The sequence below is a fragment of the Nilaparvata lugens genome, chromosome 1 (genome assembly GCF_014356525.2).
Source record: "Nilaparvata lugens isolate BPH chromosome 1, ASM1435652v1, whole genome shotgun sequence".
Lineage (NCBI taxonomy): Eukaryota > Metazoa > Arthropoda > Insecta > Hemiptera > Delphacidae > Nilaparvata > Nilaparvata lugens.
Window position 1 is genome coordinate 49,559,825 of NC_052504.1, and position 26,249 is coordinate 49,586,073.

Sequence of the window (26,249 nt, forward strand, 5' to 3'; positions counted from 1 at the left end):
TTGAAAAGTATGTATAATTGTTTGGCGGGGAGTCATGAGACCGTCAAGCGATCGTTTTCACGGTTGACTGGCAGACAATTCAACTGGAAGCAGTCGTTTGGCCATCAAGGTGGGCTGATTCGATTCATTTCAGCGTGAAATAATTTGAATCCCGACGACTTTACACGCTCGAAGTGACCTCAGTCCTTGGTCTACACAGCTGGCTTTTAAAATATCATGACCTTGACTTCTCCATGTGGCCTTGACCAAGAGACTGGCGAAATGTGACTCATTCATTACTGATACCTCTTGAAGATTTTCTTTAATTTTCGTGATTGAGGAAAGGAGAATCCTTGGTGATGGAATGGTTGAATGAACCATTGTACCTTTTGCTCGTAAGTCTTAAATAGCATCTTGGGGTTATGTCTAGACCTTAGATAATTTTGTAATAATAGTTTATCTATCTAATTCAACATTTTCTTGTAATCATAATAACTTGAGTTATTATTACTACGCAGTAGTAGGTAGCAGTGTCGCTATCTTCATTTGGGTGTTAGTTTGGGGGGAGGGGGGTCGAGTTCGTCAAGGTTTCACCAACTGTTGAAGTTACGAGAAGGTGAATGCATAAATATTTGTTAGATATTATCACATTCATTATACCGTAGTATAGAATCAAAGCCAGAAGTTCATTAAGCTTGTAGCAAATTGAGACGCGACGTTACATGACGCGACGCGAGTCTGCTAGATGATTCAATACCATATTAATGTTCACATGTGCTAGCTTCGTCTCAATGTAAACATTATAATATCCTATTCTATTGAGCGAGCAATTTCTGTATTTATATATCTGGCTATTTTTATATCTGGTTATTTGTTTAACGGATCTCGAAAACGGCTCTAACGATTTTCATGAAATTTGGAACATAGTAGGTTTATGATATATAAAGATTCGATTGCACTAGGTCTCATCCTTGGGAAAACTCGCTGAACGACATTAAAAGGATAATTCATCCTTGGCTGAAACAGCTGTGGATAGTAAAAAGTGAGTGAGAGAGTGAGTATGTGAAAAATCAAAATATCGCATCCCCGACATTGATAAGATGACGTATAGCCAGCTGTGAAATATAAACACGATCATTTTAGAGAATTGTGTTCTGTTTATCAATAAATAAAAATAACGAGCGAAATTCGGTGCCCCGATATTGATCATATGATATTAACTCGTCTGTCAGAATTGCGACGCGTCTCAATCTGCGGCTATCCTTAGGGCCAAGCCACATGAAGCGTTTTTGCACTAGCGGCGAACGAGAGCTCTACGATTGGCTAATTATCAGCTGATTCCCGAACGCCAACCCAATCAGCTGATAATCAGCCAATCTGAGAGCTTCCTGCCCTGCCGACTCTAAAAACGCCTGAAAACATTTAATATGGCTCGGACCTTTGAATGAAGACTACCTTCAAGTGAAAATCAATAGTTTATTCAACTGTATAATTCTACAACTCCAGCGTATACTATAATTACCTACAATTCTTCATCCTCTCTTTTCTTGATAATGATCTCAACACAATTTTCTCAATTTATTGAAAACCCTATACCGCTCCAATACGCTAACAAATAATCGCCTGTCAAGCTGTCATGTTTACTGAGATATAACAAGACGTTGCTGATCACTTGGTTTCAAATTTTACGGTCGAATGTTATTCTTTACAAAAATTGGCTTTTGAAAAAACCTGAAGCCTTTTGTGTTAGTTGAACTTTGGAAATAGACGATTTTACACGTCGAATGAGGAATTCCAAGCATGTACCGATTAGTGTTCTATTAGAGCGACTACCATATAAATTTGAAGCGCTTTTTACTAGCGTTTGTTCATTATGTATGCTAATTCGCTTGCAGCTATAGTACCACCTATTAGCATAGTGTATAAATACTTCAGTACATAATTATTATATAATGTACAGTGCATAGGAGCCACCACCCGGCATTGGAGTCCATCTGTTTCCTTGTCATCTTCTACTTGAAATTCATTTAAAAATGTCAGCATTCCTTGTAAATTTCATTAATGCTTCCCATTCAACCAATGGTGGCAGTTTAAAGTGAATCTCGCTATAGGTCACGTGATGCAGGCGTGTGGTCGGGATAATCGCGGTTTTTCTGGCAAAGTTTAACAAAACCGGTTCTCTTTTCGGCAAACTTGGTGATGAATAATCTACTTTCTTCCATTTTTAAGGGTAACTTAGTGCAATATTATACTACAGTTTTAGATGTTTTGAAGGTCTTTTAAATGCTTCCTATATCAACTTGTGAGTGGCTGAAGGGAAAGATGATGATGGGAAAGATGGCTGAGACTAAAGAATTAGGTGAGTTCCGAACGACTCGGAAATGGCTTTGTAGGCACATAAAAAAATGTTAATGTAGCTCAAGAATAGTGTATAGATATCTATCTATAGTGTATATATAGCTATATATAATTATATTATATATAGCTATATTAACTTATATATAGCTAGTGGTATATATATCACTATAATAGTGTATAGATATACGATAGATATACTATCCTTGAGTGTAGCTGGCTTCAAGCAGCCACCCTTCAAACAGGAGTGACGGAAAGACGACGTTATCAATCCAATCTCAGAATAAATCGCTTTATTTATTAGGCCGCCCGTTATATTTATTTAGGGTTGAAAGTTACCTTCAGCGGCAGTTCCTCTCTTCATGAATAACACTGGCTCAATGATTTCTAACAACTTCTCAAATACAGTACGCCAATTTAATGCAAACCGAAGGATAAATATGTAAATTGTATTGATTTTCCTGTAAGATTTATTGGACGTAAATAATGATTTATCTTTTTTTTTAGAGGTTGATCAAGTGTTATATGGGGTTGAAAGACACATTTAGCGGTAGCTCAAACCAATGAATTCCGTTTATTTTTAGAACAACTTTCCTAATACAGTACTGTAATCTGAGGATTCAACTAAATCCTATTAATTCCCCTGAAAGATTTATGGGAATCACATTTATCATCGACTTATCTCTTTTCTTATATTCCTGCAAATATCCAAAACCACAATTTGCATGTGAAAATTATTGCACGATGCAGTACACCGGAAATCTCATGTAGAGATTTTGCCACACCCGGACTCAGTGGGTGAAACCAGTTCTACCTTTCCTCGGAAAAACGTTTTGCAAATAATTTATTCAGAATAAGGCATACACTTTGCCTACTTTATTCTGTAGGTGTTGGGTCAACTTCAGGTTTGAACTTCTCGTGCTACAAATCGAATTACATTCACCTGTAATTTCAATTTGAAATGATTCGAAATAGGAATTACAATCTTAGATTTTTCTCTTCTAATAATAATTAATTTTAATTTGTATCTTGCAAAATTTCTTTTTCCGTTTGGTAGTTTCTGAAATTAATAAATATAAACATTTGTAATTAAGTTTGCAGCACGAACACATTTTTCAGATGTGAATAATTTATTTACTGTAGAATATTGTGAATTGTCGATTATAACTTTATTTTATAATATATTTGTAAACTTTTAGCATTAAATGCATAATCTCTCAATTGATTTCATCGTTCCTGATAACTATATAAATATCTTCGTGACTCAAGTAGAGATAGACTCACAGCATTTATTAAGAATATCTTAATACAGTTTTTATTGCTTTCTTCTTCAGTCTACAATATTGAGTACAAACATCTTTGACTTCCAATAAAGTTGAGTATTTCGAGAATCATGATAACTCTATCAGTAGCTTTCAAGTAGGCAGGCTCACAGTGTTATTAGACCTACCAGCATAATATAATGGTTGTGGAAGTAAATTTCGTGAGAGAAAATTCGGAAATATCTTTCTTATTCAAGGGAAACGGTTTCTGTCAGTTAGTTGATTTGTGGCACTTTGTAAAGCATAGTAACCTGTTGCTAGTGTCGATGAAGTGTCCCGTCAATAACGACTTACAGTATACTAGAGAGCTCAAGGCTGATGGTAATCGTTTTGTCAAGATAAAGCACCACTTACATAATAATGTTCCTAATAAACATTGTCAACGACATGCGTTCAAATCACGAGTTCCGATAATCATAATTTTTTACTATTGATGAGTTGTAACTCGTACTTCATTATCTCAAACTTTACAGTCTACTTCGTACTAAAGATTTAATATAATCTGCTATGGAAGAAAATCATGCTATTGTACATTATTTCGACTGTAATCAGTTGAACATGGATCGAAGTACTTAAGTCTTTGTCACTGTCATTAGCAAAATAAACTGCTTGCCAGAGCGCCATTTATTACGGACAATCTTCTTATGTATACGGTGCTTTACACGATAATAATTTTTGCAGGAAAAAAGTAGTTGACCTATAACTTACCTGTGTGTTGTATTTTGAAGGCTTTGCTGTTGATTTGTTTGTATTGGACAATAATTTGGGATGTTATGTTATTGACATGTTACACATAACATGACGCAACTCAATCATTAGTTTTGTTTTATAGTTGATAATTTCCATAGAACCTAACGCTTGAAAATGAAAAAAAAATTGTATATTCAAAATTCAATAGGGATTTTAGTAGAATATTTTTTTATATTAAATACGGACAGAGCTGGGAAAATAACAATATTTGGTGAGATGGAAAATAATTTTGGTTTTATTGTTTAATATACTTCCAAAATATGCAGAATATCTACTGTTCTTATAATAATTTTCAGTGTTCATAAGTGATTGACCAATCAGTTGGGGTTCGGTGGTTGTGATTCAGATTCTTTCTTGAATGATCATTTGAATCATCTTGAATGGTCATTTATCTTTCATCAACCCTCCCATGGGCCACGCACAAGCCTTGGGGTCATGTGGACATCATCCTCCGAAAAAACATGTATAAGCTCTCAAAAAATAGTATATCGATTCAGCTGACCGATATTAAGCTATAAGATACCTCATATCGAACGATAAAGTAATATTAAATACGAAGACGAACATTCACAAAATACTAAATACTAATCCATGATGCGTAAAATCTTCTATTCAAATAACTTGTTAGACATTGATTGAACATTGAAGATCAACAAATAATCAACATCAACTAATGTGTCATAATGTTTCAATGTATCTTCTTTGATAAATCCTATCATACTTCCAAGGTAATTTGTTAACTTATTAGTTTTTCTATTTGATTTGTTCATTAGCACAAATTATCACAGAAGAGAACCAAAAGGCTCAACTTGAAAGACGTTTTTGAATATGAATATTGTTAAGTGAATACTATGATACATTATTGAATCCTGTAACAGTTGATTTTGTAGTTCATACTAATAAATGAAAATCTTCTTATCGCTAAGAAATTACCATAATTACATTGTGAAATTGAAACAAAGCCTCATGTTAAATGGAATATCGATAAAAAATGGAATCGTAGACTATAATAACAATAATAATTGCTGGATATCAGACACGTTTATTGCAATCGTTGATAACATGCCAGAGAGCAGACACATGAGGGGTACTCACTTTGTCTGTATGCAATTCATGGTGCATTTTGCTACTCTGCTCTCTTTGTCGCATACTTTGCTTTAGTATGCATTTTACGTTATGCTCTCTCGTGCTCACTACATGCCCCAAGATACATTTTACTACTGTGCTCTCTGTTGCACCACTAGAGTGAGATTCTCTTATATTGTCAGCATTCCTTATTAATAAGATCAATGCTACCCATTCAAGCAATGGTGACAGTTATCAGTTTGAGCTGCAAGATGCATTCGGCTACTGCTCGCGCTCTCTCTCGCACACATAAACCTCAGAGAACAATGGCTGGCAACTACTACTGGAATTGTAGAAAATTTGCAGAATTGAGATAATGTTGTGTGCGCGGTTGAGAGACTGGCTCCAGCCGGCTGGAATCATCAGATAAACCCGGGCGTCGGACACGGTCAGATGTGTCAGCTTGCTTCACTTGTGCACGCGTGGGATTTGTCGCGTCCTTACGTCGCGTTGTCGCCTCGTCATGTCGTCAGTGCCCTACGTTGTCACGCTCTATGCCGGACCCAGTCAGGTTGGTGTTCGACCAGAAATTCGTCATATTAGCCTGCTAAATTTAAAATATTCCCATTGTTTTTAGAGTTCAAAATCGAGGAAATTCACATTTTTTATACAAAATTGGAAATCAATTTTATTGATATACATATTAGCTATGGAATTGAAAATTGAGTACAATCATATAATTAGCTTTAAAAATCCATAAAGAATTTGTTATGCAAAATATTGACAAAATAGTCAAACCCATTTATAGGTCAACCTTCAGTTATTGGCCATTTGTTGCAGTGAAAAATTTACAGTATGATACTGTGATAAAACAGTACAAGAATTTTCGGCATCTCCAGCATTATCAATCCGAGGGATTTGACCGCTGGTGACAGTTATCATTAGTCATTAGTCCAGTCTTTTTATAAATATCGTTAAGATATTATATCATTGAGGAATTGTGACTCATTCAGTGAAGTGTATTCTTTTTATATTTATAATGTAAAGTGTTCCAGTTTGTATAATGTTCTTTTGCTTCAATATGTCTAAATGTTTGTCGGTCTCTGTGTTAAGACGCACTTCTGACAGTACAGGACTGCTATTGTGTTTTTTAATAAAAATAAATCATTTGATTCGTCTTATGAACTGTAGCAGTCCTTTATTGCCAGCAAGATTGTTCGAATGACTAATGACTGTAGTATTATATAAATACTCAATTCCTAATAAATTTATAAATAAATAGTTAATTACTCACATTTCAACATATTTTTTCAATACGTGCGTTGCAAGGCACTGGACATCAGCGTACCACATGGTCTTCAGCGTACCTTGATACTTCATTTATTCAATTGGAACATTCAAATTACAGATTCAAAGCTTCTGTTGGCTTCTAAATTGATATCTTCTTCATGAGATTCTGTTTGCATGGGATGATCATGATACTCTTCTCTGTGGAAATCATATGAGTTGTTCATTAATGAATAATTTGATGAGAAATTCTGATTAAACATTTTATACCTTTACCATAACTCTAATCAAATTATTGCTCAGTTATTATGTTACAACACTACAAAACATAGAATAAAATAAGAATCTATCATTCTTAGAATTAAATGATAAGTTCTCGAGCATTAGAAAATAATGAAAAATGATCACAGATTACGTTTTGTGATTGGTAGAGCATTCATATCTGTGATTTTTCTCAAAAGTCTGATACAAAAAATAAGTAGCTATTATCAAAATAAATAATTATTCATTTGATGCTATTAAAATACAAAAACCGAAATCGAGTAGTATGTATGTAATCCGTAATATGTAATGTATACAATTATTTACTAACTTCAAATGTTCAGTTTATAATACTGTGTTATGTATTATCTCATTTCCTTACATAGCCTAGCCCTTATAGGCTTTTACGCGGAAAATGGTTGTCTGAAATGGCTCTCCCTCCTTTATTTCTGTTAACCGGGTTTCTACTATATATGTTTTGAACAGATAATAGAGATTAATGAGTAAATAATGGAATTACAATAAAATGAGATACTAACAAAAAATTAACATGATTTACCCCAGAAAAAACATATTTCAAGCTCTTCAAAAACTCATGTTTAAAGCCTGTGACTGCAACCAATATAAGGATCAGATTAAAGTTTATTACGTGAATAAACTTAAATAATATGGTATGATAATATTCTATAGGTTTTCTCACAATTATTCAGTAAAATAATCCAGAAATTAGCAAGGAAATAATCCAGATTGATCAAGTCTATTCAACCATCAAATCTATTATTTTTGGCAAGTGTTGATAATTCAACTGCTGTTCTCAAGATCGATAGAAGTTATAGTAGTCGTCTATTGACTAATTGGCATTCTCCCAAAGTCATTCATGAAGTGATATTGTGTCAGTTCTCCTGTTAAATTAGTGGCGCTACAGATTTATCAAAGATATTTTCCAAAGATGTTTATCTCTGAATAGGCCTAGTTGGAACGGTGCCGTAACCAATATTCAAAGATTGGAAGGAAGACGCAAGTTTTATATGAGTAGTTTTCAGTTCTATACAGTAACTTAATAAAAGTTTATTAAATATACTGTATTCACACGATATTGTGAATGAAGCAAGGATGTTTTTCTCAACAAAATGATGATCAAGATTCCAAAACAAAATTCCATTCAATTGTGAATGGGGCGAGGATGTTTTTCTTGAAAAACTGATGATCCAGGTTCCCAATGCAAATTCCATTCATAATAATCATTACATATTTTTACTGCTGTAGTATCAAAAAATGTATGGGATCATTTTCTAGTGTTGGAATTTCTAGAATGTTATGAATGGACACTGGTGAAAAACAATAAGTGCGGTCACACCGATGATGATTGCGCAATAAAAACAGGAAGTGCACTAAAAGACGGTGGGGCGAGTGCATTGTGCATTCCGCATCATAAGTTCCGAATTGTTGTTGAAAAGTGCGAATTAAATACGGCACTCATAATCAAAGTTTGTTGTCAAATTTCGGTTCATAAAGGGAAGGTTGTACTCATTTTGTGATTCAAATTTGAATTTTTGTAGTTTGAGTTGAAGTGAGAGAGTATTCTGACATTTCTATAATAATTCATTATCTTGATATAATCGTCCTGGAATGTTACAACACTACAAAACATAGAATAAAATAAGAATCTATCATTCTTAGAATTAAATGATAAGTTCTCGAGCATTAGAAAATAATGAAAAATGATCACAGATTACGTTTTGTGATTGGTAGAGCATTCATATCTGTGATTTTTCTCAAAAGTCTGATACAAAAAATAAGTAGCTATTATCAAAATAGATAATTATTCATTTGATGCTATTAAAATACAAAAACCGAAATCGAGTAGTATGTATGTAATCCGTAATATGTAATGTATACAATTATTTACTAACTTCAAATGTTCAGTTATAATACTGTGTTATGTATTATCTCATTTCCCTACATAGCCTTGGAAAATGGTTGTCTGAAATGGCTCTCCCTCCTTTATTTCTGTTAACCGGGTTTCTACTATATATGTTTTGAACAGATAATAGAGATTAATGAGTAAATAATGGAATTACAATAAAATGAGATACTAACAAAAAATTAACATGATTTACCCCAGAAAAAACATATTTCAAGCTCTTCAAAAACTCATGTTTAAAGCCTGTGACTGCAACCAATATAAGGATCAGATTAAAGTTTATTACGTGAATAAACTTAAATAATATGGTATGATAATATTCTATAGGTTTTCTCACAATTATTCAGTAAAATAATCCAGAAATTAGCAAGGAAATAATCCAGATTGATCAAGTCTATTCAACCATCAAATCTATTATTTTTGGCAAGTGTTGATAATTCAACTGCTGTTCTCAAGATCGATAGAAGTAGTCGTCTATTGACTAATTGGCATTCTCCCAAAGTCATTCTTGAAGTGATATTGTGTCAGTTCTCCTGTTAAATTAGTGGCGCTACAGATTTATCAAAGATACTTTACAAAGATGTTTATCTCTGAATAGGCCTAGTTGGAACGGTGCCGTAACCAATATTCAAAGATTGGAAGGAAGACGCAAGTTTTATATGAGTAGTTTTCAGTTCTATACAGTAACTTAATAAAAGTTTATTAAATATACTGTATTCACACGATATTGTGAATGAAGCAAGGATGTTTTTCTCAACAAAATGATGATCAAGATTCCAAAACAAATTCCATTCAATTGTGAATGGGGCGAGGATGTTTTTCTTGAAAAACTGATGATCCAGGTTCCCAATGCAAATTCCATTCATAATAATCATTACATATTTTTACTGCTGTAGTATCAAAAAATGTATGGGATCATTTTCTAGTGTTGGAATTTCTAGAATGTTATGAATGGACACTGGTGAAAAACAATAAGTGCGGTCACACCGATGATGATTGCGCAATAAAAACAGGAAGTGCACTAAAAGACGGTGGGGCGAGTGCATTGTGCATTCCGCATCATACGTTCCGAATTGTTGTTGAAAAGTGCCAATTAAATACTGCACTCATAATCAAAGTTTGTTGTCAAATTTCGGTTCATAAAGGGAAGGTTGTACTCATTTTGTGATTCAAATTTGAATTTTTGTAGTTTGAGTTGAAGTGAGAGAGTATTCTGACATTTCTATAATAATTCATTATCTTGATATAATCGTCCTGGAATGTAACAACACACACGTTCTGTAGTTGAGTTGCGATTTTGAAAAAATTGCCCTCTTCGAATATACGAGTGATTGGATTGAGGCAACAAATGAAATGTGAGTACACACAAATTGTTTTTATTTTGTTTCTCAAAAAATCTGGTCTTTCTTTGACTCAAAATTTTTAAGAAACTATAGTGAAAGATATTCACTATAGTAATATATATTGGTTGTGAATAAGTTACATCATATGGATATGAAAACCTACATTCGAAACAGTAAATACAGATACACGTCATAGTCTTCTGGCATCACCAGCAAACAAATCATATCCTCCCTTTCTGGAGGCTGTGATTTTCTCTGCCGTTTTTTCATTGTTCTATGAGATGAGAGGTGTGTTGCCCAAATTATGTCACTACTAATTATTGGGAATAGTTGTCTTCTTCTCGTTTTCCTCCCTTATGGCCATCATTGGTATTGGTATTGTTATTAGCTGTAACTTACATAGAATTTTACTTCTGAATCATCAAATTCTTAGTATACTGATACTCTAATCCTGAATCTTTTACTGGATTATCATACAAATCAGGAAATCACTGGAAGGGCGTGTTTGATTTCTGAGAACGGTAGAAGGGCTAGCGTATTCGAACAACTTGTGTATTTGAACAAATTAAGATGTACTCTCCTGTGCGGTTTCAATGCACAAGTTCAATCAATTCAACATATTTGTAATATAATCGTATTCCAATTCTTGTAGGATCCGAGATGTTTTGAATCTTGGTTCAGTGGCAACAACTCAACAGTTTCAGAGCAAATATAATCATGATAAATCCAAGTCAAGTGAATGTAGAAAACAGTTCTTCTAGTATTAAAAATCTTGTTTCATTTCTGAGAACTCTAGTAGAACTAGTTATCATCTAATTCGGTTTCCCCAATCAAAAAATACTGCCGGTGGTCCCACATACTTACTTTTCTTGGAAAAAAATTCGCAGATCGATTTGCAGGACCTGTAGAATATTGTTCTAGACATTTTGGCTCCCAATAATTATCATCTTCTTCCTTACGTCATCAACAGGAAAGTGTCAGTGTTAATTATAACGATTAACAAGTTTGTGTTGACTGTTTCCTGTATGGTATGTGAGATGAGAATCTGGTTCTACATCACGCGAACATCATTAGACTTCTTGCGTTAATTTTGACCCACAAACATGACAGATTTTTTAAGGATTTATTATTATTATTTATCTGATTGATTACTGTGTAGCAAATTTGGGTGCTCAATGAAGTATGTTATAATTAATCTATCATATCTTATTGAATCATTTTTTCATTAAGTAGGCCTTTTTTTCTTCCAATTCCAGAAATGAATAGAAATGTAGTGTGCGAATTCCATTGGTTGAGATTTGTTCCATCCCATCCCCCACGTTCTTTCGTATCTGCTCGATTGTAGACTGAATGATTGTAGATTGTGATTGTATGATTGGTGTATAGTTATAGTATATAACTGGAGTGTATAATAATATATTTTTGGGTATATTAGCTCAAATTAGGGATCAACCTTCAACAAATCGCTACTTTAAATTTTTATATTTTACTTATTATGTCAGATATCGGGTTTCTGGTGCATCAGAAACTGAACTGTCGTTGGGCATGATTTTTAAAGCTGTTCAAAAGCTAGATTTAAAACCCAATTCGAAACTGCTGTGAATCGCGAGATTATTAAGTCTGTGTGTCCCACAAATTTTCAATAAAAGCTTGAAAATATCTTATAAAGTATTCTAGAATGTGACAACCATAGCAGACAAAATACTAGGTACTAAAAAATGGCAATGATAATGGTCCATCAACAACCCCCATGAATCATACCGAAGTAAATGATCATTTAGCCATTTGGGATTTGGCCCCCATATTCGGAAAATTGAATATGATTTTCAAATTATATATCCATTACATTAATTTTTAGATAATAAGACATTGCTTTCTTCGATGATCACTATCATAACTGGTTAGAGCACAGTTTGTAGAGAATATCAATGTCTTCATTTTGTATCCTCTTAAAATTTGATCTGTGTCAATGATTTTTCCGAACATTCATTTTTTCACGTCTTTGTTGTTGTTTCAGACATTAGTTATTATTTGGTTTACAAATCCATGCACGATTTTTGTGACCGTCTCCCATCATTTCATGATGCGTTTGCTGCCTTGCATTGAAAGCTCAAAATTTATGTCTAATATTTGAGGAAAATTCAAGTAACCTGATAATTGATTAGTCCCCTGTGTCAATTAGTGACGATTAATAAACTATGCTTCATTTTTATAATGTCACCAACTAATGTCAAACAAATTGTCATGAGACTAGTGATATAGCAGTTAGCAGCTGAATTTCCTCATTAAATTCCAGCTTCGCGCCAACTAGTCATGAGCATTCCATGCTCACAAGTAATTCTTTGTGAAATAAATTCTGAGAACATGAGGACTATCTCACTACATGTGACATTCCTTGCATGAAAACTTGACACACGCGCAAATAATTTATTTTTTATTCTATTAAAAAGGAAAACTTCTCAGTCAAGTATATGCGGTTTCAGTAGGATAATACAGCTAACTATAAGTGGAGTTTGCATTATATTCAAAATTTTCGTTCCAACAAAAAATAACTGAATTTTAGTTGAAATGTCACCTGCTCGAGGGAGGAAGGTAATGTAATAATATCTTATTATAAATATCGAAAATTCTCATTCCAAAATATTTTTCGGTATCCAGTAACAAAATGCCGAATCGCAGATAAAATTTATGTAAAAAAATATATTTTCTCAGTGATTGTGAAATGCTTTTTTAATCGATCAGGATCTAAAAAAATATTTTTCAAATTCAAGACTATTGCAATTTAAATATATTTCTATATAGTATGAATATGGAATTGAATATTTTTCTTCAACTAGGACTAGAAACTAGGTCTCTGTATATCTCATTGAGATTGAACTAGGAGAATAATGGGTTCCTATTTTATCGTTTTGAAGACCTACTTTATCAATATTACAATAATCGTGGACCGTCTTTGATAACATTTCTTTCCTAATTGGTGTCGATAGGATTAACCATCACTACTAATAAATCAAATAATTTGAATTTGATATTGGATGACAAGTCTAAGCTATCCAGTGTTATCCTGTTGGAATTCTGTTCAAAAGAGTTGTCGTGGTTGTTTTATTATTTCTTGGCTGTTTTATAATTTTATGATTGTGACTTCTCTCAGTGTTTCTAATTTTCATCCAATATAGGCCCCTCCAGCAATAACTAAAATTAATCAATTACTGTAGAAAAACATTTAAAAACTGACAATCGGTGTGAAAATCGTGATTTGTTCCATTTTGATTATTTTCAAATGATATTCAATTCTACAAAATATCGAGTCATCAATTTAATTGAACGTAAAATAGATGAAATGATTAAATATTATAACAGGATTCTCGATTGATATATTGAAATTTACGACAATTCTATCAGAAATATCTACAGACAGGTAATCTACAGAAAGGAATATCTACAGAAAGGTAATTGAAGATTGTGATGCTATTGAACTCTCAAATCAACTTTATCAGTAGTTCCTTAGGCGTTCCTCAATTTCCCCTAACTTCAATTGATTATCACATCTTTAGATTTTTCTCATTACTATCTTTTGATAGTATATAGTATTTTTATCATCACTTGGATATTCATCAAATAATCTCTATCATAATCCTCATTCATTTAAAAGAAAGCTTCATTCACTGAAATAAAATAAAATAATTACAAGACCTCCCTATGGACCGGAGAGATCTCGAGATGTATCAGAAAGGATGAAGAAGTGTTTTCAATGTAGTGAAATTTCCCATAATCTATATTAATAATATTATTAAAAGTATAATATAATATAATCATAATATTCAAAGATCTACCTCTAACGGTCTCTCCATGAATGACAATAAGACTCAAACTCTTATTTGTAGCTTAAAGCATCAAGCTGACTCTCAGGCTCAGCAATCCGTTGGAGAAATATCAACCAAGTTCCTAGGCATAGGAGGTATGATTCATTCATATGACACCCGCCAGACAACAACTTGATTCCCAACGTACACGATTAACCAAAGTACAGAAGTCCCATCACGTCTTATGAACAAAGGTCTATAATAGGTTGCCAGAGTCAATAAAAAATTATTCAGACTCTTTGTTATGAATATTTTACTGACGTTGCTGATGACCGAATAATTCTACAATATGGTCCAATAGCAAAATAATTAAATCTATCATTCGATCATTTACTTCCACAAACTCATTTGTAATTCCAATGAGAAGAGATCCGGTGTGGCACACTCACACTATATACCTTACTATGATAATAAAATTATTTATTTATCATTCTGCAATAATATTCACCACAAAACTCTTTCCATCCTGAACTGAAACTGAAAACCTGAATAAATTTTGGTTAGAAAGTTATTGATGGTTAACAATAATTGCAAGGGGTAATTCGAGTGTAAAAAAATATTGGTATCAGTTTTCCGTTTCAAGATTTCAAAACAGATGTTTTGTCTAGTTAACAAAAGATTGTAGAGGGAAAAGTTTGGAACACAATTTTTGACCCCACAGCTCCTTTAAGGATAGTAAGGGAGTAAACATATCAAAAGTCCTCACTCCTATCCCCTGTGCTAAGGGGGTGGGGTGGTTTGAAAATACCATATTTTGTTTTTTTGCACATATCTCGAACAATAGCGTATTTCGGAAATTTTTGTTGAATACAAAATTAAAGCTTACAAATTAGCCTACAAGTTTTATCTGTAACATTTTTCCATATCTCTCATAGTTTTCTAGGTATGAGCTCTCGAAGATGTCACATTTTGAAGAAAACCCCTTCCGGCTCCGATTTTTAATCTTTTTGGCCTTATAACTTTTTAACGATTGATTGAAAAAATCCTTGCAAATCATGAGCTCATAGAGCATCATATTCTCTTCAATTTCATGTATTATTTCATTATTTTACGCATCTCCCTACGATTGTTGCAGCCGTTATAGTGTTGAGTGTAATATCTTCAGTTTAACAACAATAGATCAATTGACAGGGAATTTGGAGGGAATGTTTGGAGCACAATATTTTACTTTGTTTGGACTACTTGGTAGGTGAACTTATCAAAAGTCTTCATCCCTGACCCTTGTGCTTAAGGGATGAGGGTGGTTTAAAAGTTGCGTTTTTCATTTCTGGATTACACGCATGTATCTTGGGAACAATGCATTTCAGTGACATGACTAACAAAGCAAAAATGAAGCTGGATAAATTTCCTACAAGTTTTGTTCAGTAGAGTTTTGTTATATCTCCTTTAGTTCTCGAGATATTCACTTTCAAAAGTGTAAAATATTTGAAAAAACAGTTTTTTCCCAACTTTTTGCAACTTATTACTCAACAACAATAATGCATCAAAAAAAGTACTGAACGTTGGGTTGTAGAGAATTCAATTCTCATCAATTTGATGTATTATTCTAACATTTTATACTTTCCATCAATTGTTATAGCAGCTTCAGTGTTGAGTGTGAAATCATTAGTTTTAAAACAATAGATCATTTAACAATGTAATTTGGACAATATCTGAAACACAATTTTTGACTCTTTCATTAAGACCAGTTAGGAGCTGAGCATATCGGAAATCCTCATCCCTAACCCCTGTGCTAAAGTTGGAGTAACGACAAGTTGACACTTGTTGCTTCATTGAGAATTTCACACTCAACACTGAAGCTGCTGTAACAATTGATGGAAAGTATAGAATGTTAGTATAATACATCAAATTGAAGATAATTGAATTCTCTACAACCCAACGTTCAGTACATTTTTTAAAGTTTTGTTCCAAACTTTTCCCTCTATACCTTTTTTTGAGCATCTGTTGCCTGGACTAGCTATAAATTGTGAATTTCATTCTTCATCGAATTTATCATAGGATTGAATAGTGAGTCTTGTGTTGCGGGTTGCCTAACTAAGATCCACACCATGTGAATGAGAAGGAGGTTAAAAGGTTCATTATTTTTTTCAAAGATAGTCTAGAGCCCCTGCTAGTCTCCCAAGAAGGAGACTTCAAATTTTAATTTAATCCAATATAACATCAAATAATATAGTCTCATTCATTATAATGTGTTGAATTCAGAATTTAAACCAATAGCTGATCCAGTTTCGTTTAAACTTGTATGAAGTCTAAATGCCGATTTCAACATCAAACATAACACTTTCACGATTATAACATAATAGTTTGGAAATGACACTAGTTTCTTACTTTCTTGCATGACCAAATTGGTATTAAATATTTTCCGTTGCTATAAAAGTTACAGACTTTATAAATACCGTACGTTATTATGTTGAACTTTTTATTTTTATTAAGCAGCTTTTGAAGTAGCCGGTTTCAGGAGTTCTATCATCATGAAAACACACTAAATTATTTGGCAATCGAGTCTGCAGTACTGTATCACATGTTAATATGCACCATAGGCAACTTGCCTGAGATGGAAGCAGTTTAATAGTCGTAATAAAAATGGCGCGTGAAAAGATTACAGAAAATGCAAAACTCCTCGACCTGATTGCGTGATAGATTTCTTTTTATCTGTAAATAATTATTGTCGGTGATAGGTCTGTCTGATAGGCTGACATTTAGGACGTTCAATCTTCAAATTGCTACACCGCCGACACTACTCGCAATTTAAATACATGACTGCAATTGCTAATGTGACCTCTCCTTGCAAAAAGTACGTGTCTGAATTCAAGCACCGCATGATATGCAGGTGCCGATTCAATATACTTCAACATTTATTTGCTCCAAATTAATTATCTACTACATTACCTGGTGTAATTTTTACACTTTACATTGTTCAAGGACTCATGATATTTATTACTAAATACTTGTGTTAGTATTCCTCATAATATTTCACATCCTTCAAAGACTCGTATTTTGAATAGTATTCCACAAGAAGTACTGTAAGTAATAGTCATTGTTCAGTATTAGTAAATACTTGTTTATAATATTCCACGTATTTTACATTGCTTAAAGATTCGTGTTATGCTATAGTATTTTACAACTAGTACAATAAGTAATATGTATTGTAATTGTAGTACAATATCAATTATGTGATCATATGGATGGCCCATATATCATTGCACTCCTTATCATCTCAGAGACTGGAAATGAAAAGTGATCCGTTTCTTGACTTTCTTTCACAGCCAAATTGGTATTAAATATTTTTCGTTGCTATGAAAGATACTGTAGAAAGATTATGTTATTATGTTGAACTTTTTATTTTTATTGAGCAGTTTTTCAAGCTATTTATGAGCCTCCAGTTGAGCCTCCACTGAACGGGAGGTTATGTTCATGGCTGTTAGGTTGAAGAAGAAAATTACCAAGTGGCGTTGATGACATCAAGGATAGGTACTGAGGGAATTCTTTCACTGTGTCAGTGGTCCTGTGACCCAGTTACTGAATGAGTCACTTACCTCTGGATCATTCCCATCTTGTTTTAAATTTATTTAACCCAAACCAGTTTATAAAAAAGGCTCTCGAAAGGAAGTTAGTAATTATAGACCAATAGCTAAACCAATTTCGTAGTAAAAATTTGAGAGAGAGGAATCTATGACATTCTGTTTGCACATTTCAAGGAAACAATCTCTTTTCAAGGTGTCAAGTATAGATTTCAGCCAAAGAAGTTAACTGTTGATACTCAGGAGTACTTCATAATAATTGATATTTATCCATCCCTAGATCGTGTCACAAAGTACTGGGGTTCTCTGTATTTGGCATTTGACAGCTTGAACCATGAGATTCTTATTCTAAGGACGCTTTTTTACTATGAGATCCATAGAAAATGCCTATCTCTGATAAGATTATATTTGAGTGGAAGGAGCTGAATTGTGGAGATAGAGGGTGCAAAGGGTTCAGTAAAAATAGTAAAATTCAGATCTAAACTTTGTCATGTGGGAGGAGCTCCCTAGGGTTCAATATTGGGTCCGCTGCTTTTCCTTATTGGAAAAGGAAAAAGGCTGCTTTTCCTTATTGGGTGGCCCTAAGGAGTATTTTAGGTATTCTGAAATCTGTGTAGTGTTCAGTGAAAAATACTTATATTTCAAATTTCGGATATTGGATCATATGACATGAAATTATTTTTTTGGTGAGTTCTATTTCCACATATAATTATTATCTGGGATTTTCTGAGAGAAATGATGCATGATACATTATCTTATGTGCTTTGGATGTATTCCTACAATTATTCAAATGAACCTCTGCAAACATGCCGAATTCGGCTTGCCAGTTCAGACAAAAACAACCGCCAGTTGTAGGGTTAAATAACATTTTAACAAGATTCTTAAATTAACCTCTAACTCATTTGCTCTGCGCCAGGTGGTCACTTCACGAGAATAGCATCACCAGTCAACTGAAGCTCATCTATTTTTTTACAAGAAATTTGCATTGTCAGCAAGAAAACAGACTTGGACGAATGCACATAAGCAGGGAGGCCACTCTTAAGTCTGAATATGAATGTTATATTTTTATGTTGGATGTCCTTGACTATTTTCAATGTTTGATGATGTTTAGCCTGTGGCAAATAAGAAAATGAATGAATAATGAATTAAAGAGATTGGCGGGTTTTCAAGTTAAATTCCATCACATTTATTTCATATTAATAATCTAATCTATTCTTATTCTACTGCTAGAATCTATTTAAAAAACAATAAATTCATTATTATTATTTTAATAATTTATTTAATTATTACTTTTCGATTCATATAATCCAATTTTCAACTTCAATGTTCTCTTATACTGACTGCATTTGTTGGAAAACTTTCAAAATACGAGTAAAGCGTTGTGCACGTCGACGGCGACTAATTTGATCCATCTAAAAACTAATCCCGCTCCCGTCGCCGTCATGCGATTCGCAATCATGCGCGCAAGGCTTAATAGTTGCTTGAAATTGACTGAGTTACTTGATTGATAATTGAATAGTTGATTGATTGACAAACCTATGGCTCACAGAAAACCTAGGGCATTGGGCATTTTCCTCAGAAAATTTGTCTTCCTTATGTGCTATTTGTACGCTTAATCCTCGGATTGAAAGACAGGGAAAAGATCAGCAAAGAACTAATGAACTACTGAACTTGATTCGACAACAATTATCTTAAAAAATACAAATAGTATAGAAATGCGGAATTGTTTGAACTGATGGACCATGGAGGTCATACTTTGTTCTACGTTCAGAATATTTTCAATAGCTTTCAAGTGGTGTGGCGAACTACAAGGCTGGAATTTCCATGGAATCAGAAAAAATTGTTCTCAATATTTTAAAATAGCACCTCTTGGTTTGATTTCTAACACCTCGTGAGAGCTATCAATTCATATAACCTTTTTGTTGAATTGAAAGATATACATTAATTTGTTATGGAAGAGATCTAGGAGACGAGACAGCCAGTGTCTTCACAATTCAAGATTCTCGAGTTTTGCTTCAAACTTGAGAGAAATTCTTGTTAGTTGAGGGAGAAGCTTCCGTCATCCAAGAGCCTAAATTAATAGAAAAAGAAAATAGTAGATGAGAAGTCAGCGAAGGAACTTGGATTTGACTTCAAACTCCTTGAAATTCTTTTAAAATGAAATTTTTCTAGAATTGAAGTTTTAACATGAATTTTTTCATGTCGAAAAATTTCCGAAATAGATGAAAATAGAGATAGAAGAGTCAGCACTCAAGAAACGTGAATACTGCTGATTAATGCGGGTTTGAATGTGTGTAATGATAACCTAGGTTATCAAACAATAGGCCATTCGGATGGGAAAATGTTTATAATTTATTATTTTATTGCATATCTAACATTCAATCAAATGTGTACAATAATAAGCAGGTCAATTGTAATTTTGGTAAAGCATTGAGTTAAAACTCTGTAGCGATATGAAATTTCTAGGATTAATCCAACGTTTGAGTGACCTACAATTAATTTCTTTCGATGAGAAATTTTTGATGAAGTAATAATATTTGTTGTCGATGATATAATAAAGTCACAAAAATTAAAAATCAAACTTTGTTGATGATTTAAATCGTTTGAAAGGAAATTTGGAAGGAGCAAAGATATTATTATTATATTGCTGTTACCGTTAACTATTACGAATAGAAATGAGAAAATAATGAATAATTAAATACTTTACTGTATCACGTGTACATTCTCTATCAAACCTATTAAAAATTATTTACATTACACCTATACACAATTCAATGAAAGTAGCTTAGAAATGAAAGAAAGATAGTTTACACCAAGGTACCTAGAATTGTCAGCACTCAAGAAACGTGAATACTGCTGATTAATGTGGGTTTAAATGTGTGTAATGATAACCTAGGTTTTAGATTCTAGATTCTAGGTACATTGGTTTACACTGTGAAATATTGTGAAATAAATCGACAACCTTAGTAACAGAATAACATGTTTAGCAAAAATAAATAGAATAGAAATATTCATTGATAAATTCGCGCGAGTACAAAAGATTCAAAACATAACTTAATACACTATTTCAAAATCAAAAATTTCTAAAGTAGAAATTGTCATTAATACTGTGTAACTATATATGAACTGTGGGGAATATTCATATATTTTACAATCCCTATTTGATGTATTATTTCTCACCTTTAAAAGCTGAACGCATGAATTATTGGCTCAAGTTTTATTATGTCTCGTAGCTCAATTTAGTCCTTTTTTCAACAACTATGCGCCATCAGTGAATGATTTGGTCCAAGAGGTGATTGTAGGGCACGGGATTCCCCTTTCAAGGTCATTGGTAGTTCCGATTATTTTTGCACGCAACCGGTTGCTCAACTTCACTAACGATTATTGTACTGGTAGTCTGTATAGCCTGTTGTATTCTATTTTGATTTCCACTATTTAGTCTTTAATACGTGCTGCTTTATTTTATATATGCTATATTACACGTGCTCAATTTGTTTATAGAAAAATGTACAATAATAATCACATAAATAGAAATAAAAATTTAGAAATAAAAATAATTCAAAAAAGGGTACTGAATTAAATTGGAATTTCAATAAATGAATGAAAATATTCTTTATTGGGGGAAGACTATAGCCAGCTTATAAACCCCTTTTCTGAACACCATCTAAAACTTATCAATGCTTGAAGGTTCGGCTTAGAAAGCGGTTCCAAATTTCTTATAAGTATGTGAGTTAAAATTAATCTATTCTATTCACTATTGTAATTCATACTTCACTTCACTAACTCCTAATCCAGTCAAATACAATATTTCTAAATCAAGTAATATACAATTCTACTGCAATTATGGAACCAGGATTCTAATCTCATATAAGATTTTTTTTCGATTCTATTCAGAGAGTTTACTCGCACTACAGTCCGCCAATCTTTTTGGCGGGAACTGAGTGCTTCAGACACTTCAAGACTGAAATAATAGTGGAATGAAAGCTCTTTTCGAAGAGAATCGCGCTCAAATTTACTACTGGATTCTTGTTTTTACGGGTCGTAACTTGTGTTTTCGTTGACTGGCTGTGCTGTGTGGGCCAAAGTGATTTACACTGTAAACGAGCGTCCGAAATTTGGTTTGGTGAAATTCACTTTAGACTGTCAACATTGGTTGGATGGAAAGCATCGATGATATTATTCATAAGGAATGCTGCCAGTTGAAAGTGAATCTCACTATGGCAGTTGTCTACTGACGTGCGGTCTCAGTCGAGGAAAAGAAATGGAAACCACTTTGTTCTACCATGGTTGTGGGTGAGGGGGGTGCCAAATGAAGGAAGAGGGAGCCTTGAAGGGATTACTGTAATAGGGGTGGGGGAATTTTAAGCGGGTGTTTTTCTGTCGCAGAAAGAAAATTGGCGCTTTACACCGAAGTTGGCGGAGCATTAAGGTAGGCCTAGGCCTAGAACCACCGGGCAGATTTGGCTTGTCACCAAGCGATTCTCCTCGCCTGTGCAGAGCAGAGCCACAATAATAATGTAGTGTGTATTTGCCAGTCGGGTGAGATAGTTGGGCTCAACATGCAAATCAGTGACCAATGCGAACCGTCCGGAGAGAGCTCGTTGTCTCCACAATGTCCCGACCAAATCCAAGTCGACATCATGGAGCTGGAAGAGGTGTTTGCTTCAATTTGTGTTTTTCTGGATGTTCGTGGCCCTCGTTAATCAATATTCTATAGAAAATACAAAAATAATGATTTGCTTCAATTTGTATATTTTGTTGTTGCCTTCGTTGTAATCAATATTTTAAAAACAATGTAAATATTGATTATCCAAACAGAACATGCTTCAATATTATACTGTTCTAATAAATGCTTGTTAAGTTTGTGTGTGATGCGTTTTCTTCGCTTTTCTGTACCCTTTTCTCATTCTAATCAAAGATTATTTCCTTTGTAAGTTTATGCGCTCGTTCTTTGTTTTCTCTTTCTGAGATATATTTTTGATACTCTGCTTTATTGTACATCTTGAAAGCCTTGGAAGTGTTATTCGACTAATTTTGTCCACAATGGGGTTTTGGTATAGGACTAATTGATATCGCATAGTATTTTTAAAACTGACATAATTATATTATTTTAATGCTGAAAAGTGATTTCTTTAATATTCAAAACAATACATATTTTGGTCATTGCGATTTTATAGTAATTTTGAATGTGTGAAATTTTCTGCCTGATGATTATTGCAAATGATGATGATTGATTGCAAATGCTGTATTATCTTCGGCTAATAGTGTTAACAAACTGCATTTCTGCCAAAATTTCCAATTATGTTGGTGTTACCTGTACTTAAAACTTTTTTAGAGCTCTACAACATAGATTAAATCATTTTATTGAAAAGTTTATAGCTTAGCTTTGAGGAGTTTGTGTTATTGGTTTTCTTAAATGATGTGCTTCTTTCTCGTCTGTGGAATTGTCTGACTTGGAGTTGAATTGTTTACTTTTAGCCAAACATATGAATTGTGAATTTCAAATAATCTTCCTTTCTTTTGTGTGACCTGAATTCGTTTTAATAATTAATTCATTCATTATTATTCAATTTATTGATATGAGTTTATCCCAATTAAAAATAGAGATAATCTTTCAGCCTTCCAGACATTATGATTGAGGCAATCATTATCATTTCCTCAGTGAGACCTGAGAACAGTATGAATTATTGGCTTGAGGGATTGCGTATCCAAAATTGCTATGATGTGGGAATGAATTTCCGCAAACTTAAGGTAGAGATTTTGAAACTAGAAATAGTTTCAAATTGAACTTCCAAAGTTCTAGTTGAGGAGAAGGTCCAGGAACGTCTGTTATATAGTTTAGAGAAGAATAAAAATAAATTGAGAGAATAAGAATATGACCCAGGATCTACTGCCATCTTGTAGCAAAACTCGGAACTTGGCGTCAGGCTTGAATTGTCGACTAATGAGGAATGAGGAGGCGTGTCTGAATTCTAACTCGTTTGTGATTGGTCTACAATTTTCCCTCAGCACCACCAGACTCTGTGTTTTCAATTATAGGTCCTGTATTTTGAGAGATTAGAGATTTTTTCAGTTGATGAGATTTCATTACCAGATCATAGCTCTAATATTGGAGGTATACAGTGTAGGATTAAATCTCAATTTAAATATAGATGTTCAAATATTGTAAAAATATTTTCTCATTGAAGTTGCATGTAACTATTATTTATCAATTTATTTTCAACTGTCCGATAAGACAAACTAATCCAATATCTATATGAAAAGAAAAACTAATCCAATATCTATATGAAAAGAAAAACCAGTCCTAAATGTTCATGTTTTGTTTATTAAGTGTTTTGGTGGAGAAATCTTTCATTTCGGGATTTATTTGCATGAATAGTCAAAATAAAGTTTACCGTTATGTCCAAATGTTATTTAATTTTGAAAATTTATTCAAAAAGAAAAGTAGATTATCAGTAGATTTCAAATTTTGAGAGGTAAATAAGCTGAAAACACTTGAAAATTCTATTGTTTATTTTATCCAATCAAGAACGAACCAATCCGTCGCTCATCAATAACCATAACAGTTTATCACTGTGAAGTGTGTAGGTTCGTAACACCAGTATAAGTCCAGTTTAGACTTCAAACTATACACTATGCAGTGGTGTTTATTCTGCAAAGTACAATGTCTAAGCACTCTGACGATTTCATTCATCTCCAATTTCCGAAATGTGTGTAGCAGATGATCAAGTGCCCACAACAACCACAATTGACGCCTTTTGCCAGTCTGGATTTATCTTGATCTAAAATAGACCGCGAATGTTTTGAGTTAGATGCCGAATAACACAAACAGGGTCAGACTGAACACATAAAAGAACAACTGAAACTTGAATTCTTTTTTTCGTCGTCTCGCCTGTTTTAGCACAGAATCGAATTGTCTCCAATTCATTTTTGGCCGAGCGCGCTATTGTCAGCTGTCTCAAACTTGCTTTAAATTTCGTCTACAGTCAAGAGTCAAGACTATTGTTAGCTTTATTGTTGAAATCATTGAGGCTGAGATGTGAGTTTGTCATGAGACGAGTGATTGATTGCTTGGCCAACTCTACTATGATTCAGATTTATGTTTGAGCTTTTTTCGACAAATCGACAAATTGTTTTTTCGTTATGGTATCGGCAATAAATCTAAGTTCCCATGTTTCTATAGAAACTTATTATTTTCTGTCCAAGCCCAATGTGAATAAAGCTTAAGGAGGTAGGCACCGCGTGTAGAACCTCTTTTGAACATCCAGTCGTATAAAATCCTTTCTATTTAAAGTTGTTTCATGTGAAGCTTGAATCTTATTTATTGAAAAATCGCATTCAATGTAATTAATGCGGTTCTAAAAAATGTCGTAATGTATGGAAAATAGCTGTATTGAAATCAATGAAATCACGCTTAGATTTGACAAATTTGCAATTTCGTGTTATGATTGTTGTCATGGTGAAGTTGCGAGTCTATCAATATTAAACAATAAATTTATGAAAACTTATGATATCCAGGATTTATAAGGATTCACAAGTAGAATAACTTTATAAGTAAAGTAAAAATATGTGTATAAAACTTGAAATAATGGATTCATTAGTCAAAGCTAATAACGCCATTGATCCAATGGGGATTTAATTGATCTCGTAGATACAACATAAATGCAAGTTGCCAACATAGAATAATTTGTCAATTTATTCTTCATTGATATTTTTAGCAAATACGTGGTCGTCTGAATGCTTGAATCTGTTGCAAATTCTGGTTGCGTAAATTGCAGTGAAATTTTTCAATATGCTAATGCAGCTGTAATTGGTGGAAATTATTTAGAATTCTGATAATGTAAATGTCGATCAAATTGTGTCTTCTGATAGCTGCATCTATGACGAGGAATAAATTTCCTTGACAGCCTTCAGAGACACCTTTTGATGCGATGTTTTGTGTATGAATGGATCATCAATGTGATTGTTGTCCATTCCTTTGACGTATATCGAAAGCTGAAATATTGCAGTTGCTGCAGCCTTTATTACAAGTGGTACAACATAAACTTGAACCCATTTTTTGTTCTTTATTCATTTATTATATACCTCATACTACATGATTGAATTCATTAGGAATAGTGTTTTAATAATTTTGCATCAAATTAAATCAGATATGAATAACAAATTTTGTGTGACTTTTTCTCAAGGTTGATGCTCTCATGATCTTCAAGCTTATGCATGGGTAATTGTAATATGAAGGATGATGAAGACTGTAAATTGTAGAGAGAGGTATATGCTTCTATGGTGTAGTTTTCAGTTGAGTAATCGGCTATTTGTAAGCCAACTTTCATGTGTAGGCTGCAAAATGATTAGAACAGGAGTAGCATAAGCACTTAACTATTTAATCGGACTCTATGAGTAGCCTTAAATTATTCTTATGTTTCATTTTAAGAATAATCCTCATGATAATCCTCATAATAATCCTCAATGATTATGATTGATAATTTCTCTGGAAAATAGCTGTATTTTGCATTTTAAATTCTATTCACGTGCTTGTAAGTAGGGGAGAAACCCACATGAACAGAATCGGCTTTTTGAAA

General features: G+C 33.3%; 1 protein-coding gene across 3 annotated transcripts in view; it reads left to right on the forward strand.

The window, feature by feature from the left end:
* LOC111045125 (chloride channel protein 2) overlaps positions 1-26,249 on the forward strand; it is a 94,846-nt gene that overhangs the window by 8,943 nt on the left and 59,654 nt on the right. The window contains exon 1 of one of the 3 annotated variants that reach the window (XM_039435717.1): positions 5,895-6,042. The exons of 1 other annotated variant lie outside the window; for it this stretch is intronic. In XM_039435717.1, the coding sequence (XP_039291651.1) occupies positions 5,995-6,042 (48 nt within the window). In that variant the 5' untranslated portion in view covers positions 5,895-5,994. Of the gene's footprint in view, positions 1-5,894; positions 6,043-22,152; positions 22,326-26,249 lie in introns of those variants that run through there. One more of the 3 variants, XM_039435693.1, reaches the window with a different exon arrangement.